The 16,932-nt window shown below is 45.7% G+C and overlaps 1 protein-coding gene across 1 annotated transcript; it reads left to right on the top strand.

Moving 5' to 3' along the window:
* The first annotated feature begins 14,910 nt into the window (after positions 1-14,910).
* On the top strand, positions 14,911-16,655 carry LOC112841937 (uncharacterized). The gene is made up of 2 exons (XM_025897338.1): positions 14,911-16,431; positions 16,554-16,655. Exon 1 carries the CDS (start codon positions 14,929-14,931, stop codon positions 16,072-16,074), a length of 1,146 nt encoding a protein of 381 aa, XP_025753123.1. The 5' UTR covers positions 14,911-14,928; the 3' UTR covers positions 16,075-16,431; positions 16,554-16,655.
* Positions 16,656-16,932: the final 277 nt, after the last annotated feature.

Here is a 16,932-nt window from a genome sequence, read left to right as displayed (position 1 = left end):
TAAAGCGTCTTAACAATTTCAAAAATCTAATATATTTAATCACATATTGGCCATCGACTGCGTGTCATCCCTCCCACTCTCTCTGTCCCTTCCTGTCATTCAGCTGTCTGATAAAAAGCCAATAAATATTAATGTTAGGTTGAATGATTTTAAGTTTCCTGCATAAGCATCATGACTGTTTGTTGCTGTTATTTCATTTCTGTGCATTACTTATGGTGACATTCACACACAGAGAGACTATATCAGTGTAATGCAATGCAAATAAGTTTCTGTTTGCCATCTGTGCCCCACTTTATTTAAATCCTCTCTTTTTCCTCCCTGGATATCCTCTCACACCGACCTCAGCAATAAAGTGCTTCTTTGTGCTGCCAGTATTTCTCTCAATGATGATCTGAAAAACAAATTTCGCCACACAAAATTTGCTTTAAAAATAGGATAATTTGAGCAAAGTTAACTAAACTATTCATGCAGAATAATAAATATGGATAATATTACACGGGTAAAGTGCTTGACATTTTTCCCCCCTGAGCTGCTGGTCCAGTATCAAATCAGCAGGTTCACAGGCCAGACTCATTTACATTTTGCAAGGACAGCTCCTTATTGAAGCTGCCACAAGGGCCTTTATTCACACTTTACACCCGCGAAGAGAGAGCAGCTCCTTCACCCTTAAATCATCCTGAAGCTGCTCCCATTAGGCTGCAGCAGAATACAGAGAGACACTTTTGCATAATTTATGTTCAGCAGTCAGGACAGAGAGAAGTCCTGACCAAAAAACAGCTTAAATGACATTACAGCAGATAAATAAATAGATCTGACACACAGCGATAGACTGAATGTGAATGATTGTTTCAATTCACAGTTGAGTTTGGAGTCTTTTCTTCAGAGTAACAGGATAAAACAAAAACTCGGTGCACCAGGAGAGCCGATCGCTTCTGAATGAGTGACAGCGTTTCTGTTTTGGTGCCCCTGCAGACGGGCTAACATCCTGCACCTTACACTTTGTTCACAGAGTATTTGCTGACATAAAAGGCACAAACGCAAACTTCCAACTGCAATATCATTTATCATATCATTTATTCGTACCCTCTAAAACAGGGCTCTCAAACTTAAATGAGCTGTGGGCCACTGCTGGCACTGTCATCTCACTGAAGGGCCACTTTAGTGTTCAAGTAGTCCCCAATGTTTTTGGATGTGTGGGTCTGTTGTTTTACCTTTGGTATTTTTTGATTTGTTGTTGAGACTTTATTGTCTTCTGTATGTGTTTGCATTTTAATGGCTTCCATCACTCGTCTTCTTTTCTTAGCCAGAAAAACAAACAAACAAACAAACAAACAAACAAACAAACAAACAAACAAACAGAAACCTTTTTACATACACTGAGTTAGAACATCTTGCTCTGCTTCCAAAGCTATTACCAAAATGACAGGCTTTCTTAAATGAGTAATTCAGAGATGTAATGCATTATTTAGAAAAAGTAAAGCATTAACTGAACGGTGTCCTCCAGAAGATGTCAGAAAAACCTTGAAGATGTCTAGAAACTAGTCAGATACCCAAACCACCTTAGATAATTCCTTTTGATCTGGAGAAATGGATCGCACTATGTGAGTTAAGGTGGAATCTAGACACCGGAGTTCAAAGGTCATTTCCATAGCCTGTGTAAGTGAACTTCAGTCACTACTCACAGCTGGTGGTCAAATGTTACGACAGTAATTTATTGCAAAACCTAAAAGAAAAATCCACCTAAATGCTGCATGAACATTTTGCCAAATGTCTGCTATCCACCACTCTGCAGGTCACTGATGAAACCCACTGCATTTGCGTGGAGTTAAAATAGCAGGATGCACTTACTGCAGTCATTCGCCTCACCAGTACTGCAGCTTGTCTTATATCCACTGGGTCATTCTCCCTTTACGATGTTGCAATCATCACTGAGAGGGTCTGCAGCCTGGTGCTTTGCCCACATGATTCATAGAGGGCAACTTTAACTGTGAGGTCATTAATCACGGCAAATTACATTTAACCAATAAACTACACAGCAGTCTCTCTTTTTTTGGAACCAGTGTACCAAAGGGAAATTTATTACAATCAAACTAGTTTTAGACTGAATAACAATCGAACTCTATTTTGGGGCATTTTGGGCATACCTTGCTCCTTGAGGCAATAAAGTGATGAAATAAGAACAAATCCTCAGTACAAATAAGCGAGCAGTTAGAAGTGAGTCAGCAGAGTCAGCTTGTCTTACAGTTGAGCCATCAGCAGCACCCAGACACCATTTACCTACATGACTGGCAAACTGAGCAGGTGGACTTGAATGTTCTCTGATATCTGAAGTCTTGTTAACAAACCACACACTGAGTAACTGGAATAAAACAGTTTTACTAATAATATCTCAGTGTGCTTGTATGTTTATGAGCCATAAAGAGAGAAAGCTCGTTCACACCTCTGACATAAGCCAGTCCCTCTTTGGAAGCCTTTGCTTCTTCATGATGAGACATGTTTGAAAAATTAATTTAAAGGTGTCACTTTCATCTTTGCCATCAAGTTAAAGTCCTTACTGGCTGCTTCATGCACTCTCCATCTGTCACACTCAGTGCTATCAAAGATCACACACATGGCAGGCTCACTCATACACACCCCTCCTAAAACCCTCACGCCCTGTAAATCTGAATGACCTCTGACCTGCAGCCCCCTGCAGTCACACAGTCACTACTTTGGCATCCTAATGGGTCACCAGTATATCAGCATGACATTCCCTGAAATGGGCCATCAGCACGAAGCCATGCGCTGAGTGGGCAGCAGTGCATGTCATCATCATTACTGCTAACACTCTTAATATGTCCAACAAGCCCTCAGAGGTAATGAAGTGACCATTTATAAAAGAGTATATATGCAGCTGAGTAAATGACAGATATGGTTTTATTGGTTGGAAGCGATAAAAAAGACTTCTAACGGTTTAAAAATGGTTAATGGTTTTAAACACAAGCAGCTTATTCAGGGTCCCGGTTGCCAAAAGCCTGACATATGTGGACGACGGTGCTCCAGAATTGGCTCGGCCATATTTGAGCTGCTTTTTTCGGTCATCTTGCAACTAAAGCTGGCCTGAGCACTTTTAAGTGAGGCAGATTTCTACATGCTGATCGGCTCAGGTCTGAGGTTAGGGTCCAGATTTGGTGCCACAGCACAGCTGAAGAGATGATGCTTGACTCATATTACTCCTGCCTGGAATTTAACCTTGTGAGGCCCGAGTCAGCATTGGTATTGACCTTAATCCCAACTTATCAGAATATGAACATGAACTTCTCCAAGGTCCTGGAAATCAGGGGATAAAGAAAGTAGTTGTAACAGAAACACATGAAATGTTTTTATTTTTTGCCAGTCTTCAGAATTAAGGGGCAGGGTTCATAGCAGCAGTTGTGGCTCTCGCTGATGATGACTGAGACCTCAGAGGGTTAAAGGCAGCCCCAAAAACTAGGGCAGAGTTGAAGACGTAGATAACCGGGTTGTCAAACGGTGATTAACCTGCAGACAGCGTAAAGATAGAATTCTCTGTCTGAAAAGTGAAGCTCAGAAGCACAAGAAGTACCTTACCTGGATTCTCCGTATTATCCACCAGGGGGCGATAACTGCGATTCTGCATTTTAAAAAGCAGGATTTTGTAGGAAATGCTGTGTAAACATGCAACTGACGTGAAAAACAAAAACCAACCAAATAACCCTCAAAGCCCATTCTGCTGGAGGTTCTTCCTGTTAAAACTGAGGTTTTCCTTCCTACTGTTGCCAAGTGCTTACTTTTAGGGAGTCATCTGATTGTTGGGGTTTCTTTCAGATATTGTGGGGTCTTAACGCGATATAAAGCATCTTGATTTGACTTCATATTGATTATATTGATTATATTATATTATCAGCCACCATTAAACAACAACAGAACAAGGTCATATTAAGGAAGAAGGACCAAAGACTACTACAACTGTCAAGATGTATACTACTCCAAAAATACACAACGATGTGCTCCACCACAAACTCTGTCAGATAAAGTCAGGATGACACAGTAAGGAAGCGGTATCAACAAATAATTGATTTATGACAACTTCATGCCCCTGCATTGCTTCAGCAAAAACAAAAAACAACTTTTCCACTTTAGTTGAGTCACTGTTTAAGAACCTTAATTAAAATCAGTGGAATCAAAGGTTTTATTGGCTGCTCTGTGCAGCGGCGACTGCAGCTGCGTGCCTCTACATGTGACTCAGAGGAGGCGACGAAAGGCAGAAGGTGGAGCTGCTGCTTTAAATATTTCAACACATACGTTTATGACCTAAACACACAGGCACATACGCAACACTCTGCAAACTCATGCACACGTAACAACCTGGAGACTTACTCTAAACTTTAAACCAAGCTTAACCTTAAACTAACTCTACCGTAATGTGTAACCTTATCTGTAGACTTGTACTGAATCACACACACACACACACACACACACACACACACACACACACACACACACACACTTGTGTAAAGTCACTTATAAAAAGACCATACACTATCATAGTGCCATCTCTCCTTTGTGTGACCTTCCTTCTAAATCCAATTAGAATCATATTAATAAACAAATATAAATACAGAAATCAATTTAAACAAAAATAGTCGGGTGTTTGTGCACCCTGAGACCGTCGCAGTCAGCAAATATTTACCATAAACCCACATCAGGGTCTCCACTCTCAGTCCAGCAGTGTGTCCCAGCCTGTTCATGACTGTAGACATCCTGGAGACTTACTCTAAACTTCAAAAAGCAAGCTTAACCTTAAACTAACTTCACCGTAATGCATATTAGAGATTAGATCCTGGTTCTCCTCCAATTTCCTCAAACTTAACAGTAATAAAACTGAAGTTTTACTTGTCGGTACACCATCTATCTTAACCAAATCCCACAGCTTTTCCATTTACATTGAAAATTCTCCCACCCTTCCCTCCCCCCAGGTTAAGAGTTTGGGTGTCATACTTGATAATACTCTTTCATTCCAGTCTCACATTAATTACATAACCCGGTCTGCTTACTTCCATTTACGTAATATTAACCGACTCCGTCCCTTCCTTACCCCTCATGCTGCTGCCATCCTCGTCCATAGTCTTATTACATCCCGTATTGATTACTGTAATTCCCTCCTATTTGGTCTCCCTAAAAGGTCCCTTCATAAACTCCAACTTCTTCAAAATTCTGCAGCTCGGATCATAACCCGTACTCCATTAAGTGCTCATATTACCCCAGTTCTTCAGCAGCTTCACTGGTTGCCCATAGAAGCCAGGATAAATTTTAAAATCTTACTTCTTACTTACAAGTGTATCCATAAATCTGCTCCTTCATATTTGTGTGACCTGCTCCATATCACCACTGTTTCCCGCTCTCTCAGATCATCATCTGCTATTCATCTTACTGTTCCGTCCTCACACCTTATTACTATGGGAACAGAGCTTTCAGTCGCTCTGCTCCCCGGCTCTGGAACTCTCTTCCCCCTGCACTAAGAAATATTGACTCCCTCTCCGTATTTAAGACACAGCTCAAAACACATCTGTTTAAACTGGCTTATTCGCTTTAATGCTGATTTTATCTGTTGTCACGCTCTGTTTTGTAATTTTAACTTATTTTATGTATATTATGACTACTGTTCCTTTTATTAATTGTGTTTTTTGTAAGGTGACCCTGGGTTTCTGAAAGGCGCCCTCAAATAAAAAAAAATAAAATGTATTATTATTATTATAACCTTATCTAAAATCTGATGAAACCAGTGACCACAGAACTTTAGACAGAGTCATGCTGTTTGGAAAAGCCTTTGTTTTAGGTAGCAGATGAAATCTTTATTCAATCCCACAGACTTTCATGTTAGAGCGCCCAGTTTGACAACAGTTTGATCTCTGTTGGTCTCTAACTCAGCTTTTGTAAAACTTACTCAGTGAAAGTAGTGTAAGGGAGAGGTATCAAACATATGGCCCTGGGGCCAGAAGTGGCCCACCAAACGGTCCACTCTGGCCTACTGGATGGCTTTGGAAAGTGAACTCATTAATTACTTAAACAGTTCAATAAAACTTACTGCTGTTCATTTTGTGGTGATGCCTCATTGCACAGAAGTGAACATGGATGGAAAATGAATCTAGACCGAGACCAGTTTGAATGATAAAGATGTTCAGCTAAAAAGAAAAAGACAAACTCTACATTTGAATGTTCTGTACGTTGCCACTGTGATCTGTAATGCACAATGACAGAATGTGTTGGGGAAAGGTGAAACATGTCTTTAAACTTTTCTCAGATTTGTAAATGGATCACTCGTTTAAGAAGGACTAACAGCTTCTGCTGTCTGAAAATTTTACCGGACTTGAGTTTGATTTCAGCTTTTAAAAAATCTTTGCTAAACACGAAAAACACTCTGCCTCTCACTGTTCGGTGTGTAGTGGTGAGTTAACTGCCCAGATTTACATTTGGTGGCATAAATGTGTTTGATCATGTTAAGGTAAGTGATGAAAACTCCTTTCATGTTCTGCGGGAAGAGAAAGGCGAATGCATTTACAGCGGGTGTCATGAGATATGTGGGTAAAGGAAACTGTTGCACTGTTGCACAGTGTGAACATGTACCCTGATGCACATGCAGACCCTCTCAGCAGGGCTCTGCCGGCTGCTGTTTCTCTAAGCAGCCTCGATGTCAGCTCCACGCTCGCTGCAGGACATCCCGCACCATCTGCTGTTTGACTTGGCCCAAACTTTGACACGTGGAAATCTGTGCCGGTCACTGATGCCGAATGGTTGGATGGTATCAGGGTGAGGTAATATGCTGCATCCATGACCAGTGTTGGGACTAACGCGTTATTAAGTAACGCGTTACAGTAACTACGTTATTTTTGTGGTAACGAGCACGGTAACTATATTATGCCAAAACCAGGAACGCGTTACTCGTTACTGGGATTTAGATAGGCTCGTTACTCGTTACTTCGTGTGGTGGATATCGCAGAGCTTCCACAGATTCAATAACATTAGCAAGTGGTGGAGGCCAGCAGGTGGATGAAGGAAAAGGGAGGCAAGAGGAGAGACCCGAAGCGGCCGCCGGTCCGCGTGTCAGGTGAACTGAACTTCAGGTAAGAAGTTATGACCTGCAGTCTATCGGAGTCAGATATAAACCAAGTTTAGGTGGAGTTTATTTTCGGTATGCTGACATTTTCGTACTGCGTGCTAGCTAGCATGACGGAGTTTCTATACAGCTGTGTGGGTGCTATGTTACTGATGTTGAACTTTATTTTGTTCATACGGTTAATTATTAGAGTTTCCAACCGTCCCGTAAAAAACAGAATCGTCTGGTATTCAGAGAAAATATTACGCGTTTCGTACTGAGGTGAAAAGGAACACAGTTTGTCCCGGACTTCAGCTACAATGAAAAAGACACAAAGCTGAAGCTGCACAGCTGCCTCTTCTTCTCTCATTAGCTGTGTCCCAAAACGTCGGCCGCATTTGAAGGCCGATTACGTCACAGCCCGGCGACGAAGGCTGTCCCAATTCGTCGACTCCTTCAAATGCAGCCGACAAATGCGTCCTTCATTTCCCCGAATTTGAAGGATGGGTTGGGTGTGTCCTTCGTGGCCCACCATATCCCAGAATTCATAGCGCGGTCCAGCCAAATTTCAGCTGCCAACAATGGCGGCCGCTACTAAGTTTTAAAATTAGTCTTATTAATCTTTCTGGGTCAGAAAATAAACTTTTAACATATTTTCAGGCGAGAAAGTGGCGGTGTAAATTTCAAATATCTGCTTGGTTTATCAAGACATCACATATTTGCAAAAGTGCGCCGACGTTTTCGGAGACGTCTGTTACCCACCCGCTCGATAGCAAACCGGGGGGTTCAATGGTCGCTCGAGCTGGCGAGAGCAGCGGACTCCCGGCTTCATCGTTTTCAGACCCCCGCTCTTTCGCTACTCATGTTAAACATTTTTAAGTTATCACTCGGATAACTTAAAAATTTAATTGTTTGCCTTATTTCGGTGTTTTATTTGTTCGTGAGTAAATCGGTTTGGCTGAGATCAAAGTTATTAGATTATTAGATTAAATAAAACTTTATTAATCCATCGGGTGGGTTCCTCCGGGATTTTCACACAGCTGAATAAACGTCAAAAAGAAAACTGATTAAACAGAAGTGTGAGACGGTCGAGAATTTACGCCAGTGTCCTGTTATATTTTAGATAGCAAGGAGCAGACGGCCGAGTTTATTAAACTCCACCGAGACAGCGGTGACGCAAATCTGAAGGCTAGACCGTCCCATTTCACAGCCTCGCACTTCCGGCCTTCTCAGTCTTCGAAGGACCCGGCCCACGTAGACCGCGAAGGCCGGGTCCTCCGAAGGATGCAGCCGACGTTTTGGGACACAGCTATTCTCTCCTCTCCTGTTTCTACTTCAATCACGAAACTGATCAATGATCAGCTGATCGGCTTTTCTCTCTTGTTTATTTATCGCCCACTTTGCGCCAGAAAGAGGAAACCAGCGGATGTCGCGTTAAACAACAGCAGCACGTTTAAGCTTGATCAGCTGTTGTTAGAATTTATTTAATATTAATTTCTAGTATCAGCTGATGTTTGCTGGAGCCACAGCTGTAAAGCTGCTGGTCATGATATCGGTTTGGTTATCTGGTGAGAGGGAAACATGAAGATGAAACCAGGAGATGTCCTTACTGAATCATCAGAGCTGAACAGGTGATGTGTGGTTTTTCCTATATTTCTAACATGCCAATTTATTTGTTGTGATTTATTATTAGTCAGACCCAAATTTGCTTTAAATGACAAATTTGTTTGAGACGGAGTGATTTATGTTAGTCTGGGATAGTATGTGTTAACATCTGCTCATGGATCCTACCTGCCGGATCTTCTTTTCATTGATGTTGTTGTTATGACTGATGAAGCCGAGCTGGTGAGTTTCTGTGTTGATTAAATAATATGTTAAGGCCATAAATATGACTATTACTAAACTGTACTGTCATTAATAGGGTTGTTTTGTTAATGTTGTATGGTTGTTTATTTTGTGTCTTTCAGTTGATTACCTGGCTTCTGTAAAGGCACGGTTACTGTACTGGTGTTAGCTTACGCTTGTGCAATAAAGCTTATAAAAGGCAGTAATCAGATGTCCGAGTCTGAGTATGACAGTTTCATCAGTTAAAACACACCCTTACGGTGGGAGTTTACTAAATTAAAGGTAGTTAGCTTAGTAAAAATCGTACAGTAATGAACACTTAGCCAGTCCCCGCGACGGAGAAGCGGAGGAGGGTCTGTGTCGACTACGGAGAATCCAGCGATTAGACGGAGCCCGGCCGATCGTCGCGGCCGATCGACGTGACTTCGTTCTCAAACACCGTCGAGCCCTCGTACGTGAGAGACTGTGTGTGGATTTCTTTGCTGGGACTATTAGGGCGCTGGCATAGGATAAACCAGCCGCCGAAAACGAACTTTTAATTCAGTTACTAGCCGCTAAGCGACTGGAAGTGGGTCGCCGCCATCTTTGTTGAGGGCGAAGGAATAACGCCGGTAATAAACAAGGAAAAAGTCAGTATGGCATGCCGAGAAGAATTAAAGAAAAGGCGGTCCTCTGCGCAAGCAGTTTTTACTAGGAAAGCCAATTCCATTGTCTTTAACATTGACCTTCTGACTGAACATGACCTCATGTCTGAATGTAGGACACTCAAAGACAGCTATAATGAGGTTTGTGATGGCAGCTTTGATTACATTGCTGCTATGGAAGAAGAAGACGCAAGTGGGTTTGCAGCAGAAATAGCTGAAGTGGAGAAGAAGCTGCAGGACTGCCGCTCAAAATACCAGACCACAGAAATGAAACTAAAGGAAGCATCATGGTCCCGTTGTGCATCAGGTCAGTTTGACAGTCTAAGAGTTGACCTAATGGATGCGATTAGCCAGGTGGAGGCGCTCAAAACGGGTCAAACAAAACAGGATCAGTTTGATTCAATGCTCACTGCTGTGGAAGGCAGAGAGGAAGCTCTAAGTGAGTTTGTGCTTAAGTGGGATCATTATGTTCCAGAGAAAGAGGTGAATGTTATGCGAGCTTGTCTCAAAGAGCTCAAGGAAAGGAGGAGAGTAGCCATGGTGGTGCTGGCTACCACTCTGGATGGAAGAAAGAGATCTGGGTGTGGCGACCTTAGGAGCCGGACTAGCAGTGAAGGTGAAGGAAGTGATGAAGGTGGCGCTGACGGTGGAGTGACGACCAGCACTAGCAAGCTCAGTGGGCCCGCCGCGACCGGTGGAGATGATGGCCCTGCGTGTGGCGGTGGTGCGCTAGATGCTGACGTGAACCCCGCTGCATACCAAAGTGCTGCGGTGGACAGTAGTAACCAAGTCGTTGATGCAGGTGGTCCCGAGGGAGCACGAGCTGCAAGTCCCTCCACTGTAACCCTTCAAGCGCCACCACAGGGACCACTATCCCAGAGACTCGTGAGTCCTGTGTTCAACCCTGGCCTTTCAAGCACGCCACAGCAGCTTCGAGGAATACATGGTGTGAGACCTGATGGCACTGGGGCAGGACAGAGCACGTCGACCGTCTCTCAAGGATCGCTCGGAACGAGGATTGCGCTCGCACCGCTGAGCCTACCTAAGTTCTTTGGGGACAGGAGAAGCTACTGGCGCTGGAAGAGTAACTGGGGGACCCTCCAAGCGTTAGCGGAACCCACAGGTTCCCCAGAGTGCAGACTCTTCCACTTGATGGACAGTATTGCTGATTCAGTAAAATGTGAACTTAGGCTGTCTCACTGCCGTACTGCGAGCAAGGTTTTCCGGGTTTTAGAGGACTGTTATGGTGACGTATCACAGATAGCAGACGACATCGTACTTGAACTACAGGAGTTACCAGGCGTGCGCAACAACAAACCCAGAGAGGTTTTACAGTTGATCCAGGCTGTAGAGAGAGCGCTGTTGGACCTAATAGACCTAGGTTGTGAAGATGCCATAAAAAATCAGTTGGTGATCCGCTCACTTGAGAGTAAGTTGCCAGATAGTATGAAGGAAAGGTGGCTTTTGTACTGGTGTGATCCTGTCAACGATGTCAGTCCACAGAACCGGTTTGATAAGCTATGGCAGTTCCTGAAAGATCAGAAAACAGTTCTGGTGCAACTGGAGCAGTTGCAATCCATCAGGCAGTCTAATACTGCCAGGGCAGCTGAACCGAGCCCCCGTGAGAAACCAAAGGAGAGACCAGATCGGAGGATGGAGAGACGTTCATTCACCAAGGCTACTGCAAGCGAGACGAGAGGTGAGCTGTCACAGAATCCTTGCTGTTTGTGTGGCGAAGAGGGTCATACAGGGCGTTTATACCGCTGTAAGACGTTTAAAAAGGCCAGCCCGTCAGAGCGGAGAGCTTACGTGAAAAAGACCAGGGTATGTCCCAGGTGTCTGGACTCCCATGGGAGTGATGACCCGTGTAGTAAAAACTTTCTGTGTCGTAATGAGGAATGCAGAAGGGGTGATGCCTCATCGGATCACCATTTCTTCCTGTGTCTTAAAACCCCAACTAGGAAAGATACAGCTAGGCAAGGGACCAAAGGGGGGAAAAGGAGAGAACCCCGTGGCCCAACGGAAGAGCAAGAGGCTGTGTTTGCTGGTCTAGGTCTGTCCCCGGAGCAGTTGGAGGCTGTTCGAAAGGCTTGCACAAACAAAGTGACTTCAAAGTTGTGTGGTAGCAGAGGCTCGGAAGATGAGGGTTGTCTGAAGGAGCTCCCGGTCCTCATGATGTTGTTGAACGTCACCACCAAGAGGGGAGACTGGATTGGAGCGCTCATCGATTTAGCCTCTGACACGAACTACATCACCCACCAGGCAGCGGAAAGGCTTGGCCTGACTGGTGAACCAATCACCTTGGTTGTTCATGGTGTTGGTGGCATGGAGGCAAAAGTAGAGACAAAGAGATACCTGGTGAGCATAAAAGTAGCCACAAAGAAGGGACATGGCGACTCCATGAGATGGTTTGCTATGGGTTAGAGGAGATTGCCAACGTGGGTCATGTCGTGGACTCGGAGCGCCTGGAGAAGTTCTTCCCAGGCTCCGTCGAACCGGGGGAACTGATCCGCCCTGAAAAGATTGAGCTACTCATCAGCACCCGAGAGGGTCGTCTAGCCCCCCAGAGAATGATGAGGTGCGGTGACTTGGTCCTGTGGGATGGTCCGTTAGGGAAAACCATCAGTGGCGCACACCCAGATCTGTTTGAAGATGTGGAGGTGACAGTACGTTTCTCATCAACCCATTTCGCGTGCTCCATGAAGACAGAGTCTCAGAGAGTTGCGGCCCTTCGTAACTGTTACCCAAAACCAAAGAACAGCGTAGTGGTCGGTACCACGAATACATCCAACGCTGAGGTCATCAAATGGTTACAGTGGGACAGTATTGGTGCCGCCTGTGACCCCGTGTGTGGCGGTTGCCGCTGTGGGAAGTGCGCCCCTGGGGGGAAGGAAATGTCACTTGCTGATGAAAGAGAGTTGGAGATTATCAGAGGAGGTCTGACCTTCAAGCTGAGTGACAATCATAGTGACGAGCCCCACTGGGATGCTAAATATCCCTGGAAAGAAGACCCTGCGACCCTGCCTAACAACTGCAAAGCTGTGGAGGCGACTTTCCTGAAGTCAGAAAAGCGCCTCGAGAAAGATCCGCTATGGAAGGCAGCTTATGCTAAGCAGGTGCGTGACATGCTGGCAAGGGGGGCCGCTATCCAGCTTTCCCAAACAGTGTTGGACGAGTGGAAAGGAGCCGTGTGGTGGATAAACCATTTGATGGCGCCCAACCCACACTCCAACACCACGCCGGTGAGGCTCGTTTGGGACAGCAGCCAGGTGTACAGAGGTGTTAGTTTGAACAGCATCTTGATGAAGGGCCCAGATGTTCTGAATCCCATTAGGGCAGTGCTGCTCCATTTCCGAGAGGGAGAGCATGCGGCGATAGGGGATGTCTCCAAAATGTATAACTCTGTGTGGCTGGAGGACCAAGAGGTGCATGTTCATCGCTTCTTGTGGAGGCATTCCCCGGAGGAGGACATCAAGGATTATGCTGTAGTGCGTGTGAACATGGGTGACAAGCCTGCAGGTTGTATCACTCAGGTTGCCATGCGAGAGACTGCCCTCCTGCCACAGTTTGTTAACAGAGTGGAAGAAAGACGTGTCATTGAAGAGGATACTTACGTGGATGACATCCTTGTGTCCCACAACGACCCTAAGAGACTGAGCGAGATCCTGGAGGGGGTTGAAACCATTCTCAAGTATGGGGGGTTTTACCTCAAGCCTTGGGTGCGGTCTGGCTTTAGTGGGAGGCAAGGTGCTGTTCCTGCTGAACCCGAAACCATCATGTTGCCCAACCAGCTGCGGACCGAGGACAACAAGGCCTTGGGTGTGGGTTATCTCGTGGAAGAAGAGAAGCTCTTCCTCATGGTGGCTATCAACTTCTCCACAAGAAAGAAAAAGATGCGTACTCAAGTAGACCTCACTGAGGAGAACATAGGGGAGAAGACGCCGAATCCCCTCACCCGTCGTATGCTGCTGAGTCAGGTAGCAGGGCTCTATGACCCCCTTGGTCTGGCGACGCCCCTGAAGCAGAAAGGTGTTATTCTTGTCAGAAGAGCCTTTCAGGAGGCCGGCATACTGACCAAGGATACATGGGATAAGCCGCTGTCTAGTGAACTACGTGGGAGAGCGATTAAGCTCTTTAAGGAGTACGCGCGGCTGAGTACCATCACCTTTCCCAGAAGTATTACGCCATCCGGCTGGGTGGGTAAACCCTGGGGAATTACATTCTCTGATGGGAGTTGTGATTCATACGGAGCGGTCCTTTACCTGCGCTGGGAAACTTCTGAAGGGGTCAAGACCCGGCTCGTGGAGTCCAAGGCCAAATTGACTCCAATTGAACAAAAGGGAGATGCTGTCAAGGCAGAGATTTGTGGAGCTGTTTTTGCCACCCGCCTGAAAGGTTACTTTCTGAAGTACAGTCGGTTGGAAATAGATCGTTGGTACCATTTTCTGGACAGTCAGACTGTGTTAGGTGCCATCCAACGAGAGAGTTACGGGTTCCAGACCTTCTTTGCCAATCGAGTGGGCGAGATACAGAAGGCCGGGCCTGTCACTGACTGGTGGTGGCTTCCTGGCCAGTTCAACGTGGCTGACCTGGTCACAAGAGGATGTTCCCCTGAGCAGCTTAGTGAGGACTCTTCATGGCAGACCGGTCCCATGTTCCTAACCAAGCCAATAGAGAAATGGCCCATAAAGTCGGCTGCAGAGGTGGCCTCTGGGACTAGAGAAGTCGTCAGTCGACTCCAAAGAAAGGCTTTTTCTAACAAGGTCGCAGGAAATGGCACAGACTATTCCAGATGGTTTTGATAGTGTCAATGCAGTGGTCGGCGGTCGAGTAAGCCCAGAGTTGTTACCATTCAGCAACAAGGTTACTTCTTTTGAGACTGTGGGGTCTCCTTCTGTTGCTTCTAGTGTCTGCAGGATCAAGGAGTACTGGGGTTCAGCCTTAATAAATCAAGTAGATCTTTCACGGTTCAATTCTCTAGCCAAGCTCTGTGGGGTCATAGCTTATGTCCGCAGAGCCTTGCGTTTTTGGTTATCTGGCAGGGGTCAAACTGCTGCAGGATTAAAGTGGGAGGCAGTGCCCACGGCCCAGGAGCGGGTAGAGGCGTTTCAGGACTTGTGCCTCGCCGCCCAAGCAGGTGTGACTTTCCCTACGACGACGCTCAACCGCCTGGTTGTGCGCAAGGATAAAACAACGGGGCTCTTGATGTGCCATGGCCGGATTCAATCCGTTGAGGGGGAGAGGTCCGGGGTCCCTTTGATCCCCTACAAGTGTCGGTTAAGCTCTCTCCTCGCTGAGGACGCCCATCGTGTTAACCACAAAGGTGTTTCTGCCACCCTTCTTCGGATGAGGAAGAGGGGCTGGGTAGTTCAAGGTCCCAGGATCGTACGGAAGGTGATTGATTCGTGCATAAGTTGCAGAAAGTGCAGGGCCAAGCTATGCACTCAGGTGATGAGTGATCTTCCTCCCGTACGCACTACGCCAGCAGCCCCTTTCGAGTACACTACTTTGGACTTGTTTGGTCCGTATTTTGTTAGAGACTCAGTAAGGCGACGAGTGAAGAAGAAAGTTTGGGGCATGGTTTTTAGTTGTATGGCCTCAAGAGCAGTTCATGCAGACATAGTTGAAGATCTGTCAACTGAGGGCTTTCTGAAGGCATACCAGCGGTTTACTGCCCTGAGGGGTCACCCCAAGAAACTCTGGTCTGACCAGGGGACCAATTTTGTGGGAGCTAAACCTGCACTGAAGGAGCTCTATGATTTCCTTGGTAGTATCGACAAAGAAGAGATCCAAAGAAGGGCAGCTGTGGTTGGGTCTGACTGGATGTGGGAGTTTAGTCCAGCAGACTCCCCTCATCGGAATGGAGCGGCGGAAGCAGCTGTTCGCGTGTTGAAAAGGGCATTGAGCAACGTCGGTGAGGAGGGAAACTTGACTGCTCTGGAATTCCAAACCCTCCTCTATTTGGCGGCCAACCTCACCAATGAGAGGCCTATCAGGGCCAGAGCTCAAGTTCAGGAAGAAACTGTAGATGTTGTGACACCAAACTCTTTGTTGTTGGGTCGGGCGGGGCCCAGGGGTGACAACATGGGGTTTGAGTTCCCTGCCTACCCATTCAGCCGTCTGCGTGCAGTCCAGGTGGAAGTGGACAAGTTTTGGAGGCGCTGGAGCCAGATGGCCGGGCCGCACCTGTTTGTTCGGCAAAAATGGCATGCCCCGGCGAGAAATGTCTCTGTTGGGGACCTTGTTTGGGTGGCAGATCAGAATGCCCTTAGAGGCCGCTTCAAGCTGGGCCGTGTGGAGGAGGCAGATGCAGATGACCGGGGTGTTGTTCGGGACGTCAAAGTAAGGATTTGTTGTAGTCGTCCCATCAACTGGTCCCAGGCAAGGAAGGACAGGGAACCATGTCATTCCACCATTCTCCACAGGGACGTAAGGAGGTTGGTGGTGTTACTGCCAGTAGAGGAGCAAGAGGGACGTGGTTCATCCCCCTGAGTACCCGAGGAATACTCACGGATTGGGGACTCTTTGGTGTGGAGACCAACTTGTTTAAAGACGGTTATAAGAGTTTTGTTTTCTATATATGTGTATGCTACTGGTTATTGTGGCCTACTTAGTCTGGCACGTAGCCCAAGTGGGAGGTGTGTGGTTTTTCCTATATTTCTAACATGCCAATTTATTTGTTGTGATTTATTATTAGTCAGACCCAAATTTGCTTTAAATGACAAATTTGTTTGAGACGGAGTGATTTATGTTAGTCTGGGATAGTATGTGTTAACATCCGCTCATGGATCCTACCTGCCGGATCTTCTTTTCATTGATGTTGTTGTTATGACTGATGAAGCCGAGCTGGTGAGTTTCTGTGTTGATTAAATAATATGTTAAGGCCATAAATATGACTATTACTAAACTGTACTGTCATTAATAGGGTTGTTTTGTTAATGTTGTATGGTTGTTTATTTTGTGTCTTTCAGTTGATTACCTGGCTTCTGTAAAGGCACGGTTACTGTACTGGTGTTAGCTTACGCTTGTGCAATAAAGCTTATAAAAGGCAGTAATCAGATGTCCGAGTCTGAGTATGACACATTTTCATCAGTTAAAACACACCCTTACGGTGGGAGTTTACTAAATTAAAGGTAGTTAGCTTAGTAAAACCTGTACAGGTGATGTAGAAAAAGAAGAAGTTGCTGTTGAAGTGGCAGTGAAACACCTGAATCAGGTTCATTGACACGAACCACATGAAGTTCCTGTGTCTGGAGAGCTGCTTGAGATACTGTCCAATAGTGACAGGTTTTTCTGGGTGGTTAAGTGGAGCATGGCCAACGTTTAGTTCTTTGAGTGCTGATGCATCAT

Source organism: Oreochromis niloticus, linkage group LG13, assembly GCF_001858045.2.
Source record: "Oreochromis niloticus isolate F11D_XX linkage group LG13, O_niloticus_UMD_NMBU, whole genome shotgun sequence".
Classification (NCBI taxonomy): Eukaryota; Metazoa; Chordata; class Actinopteri; order Cichliformes; family Cichlidae; genus Oreochromis; species Oreochromis niloticus.
Note: the sequence above shows the minus strand (reverse complement) of the source record. Positions and strands in the feature narration are given on the sequence as shown.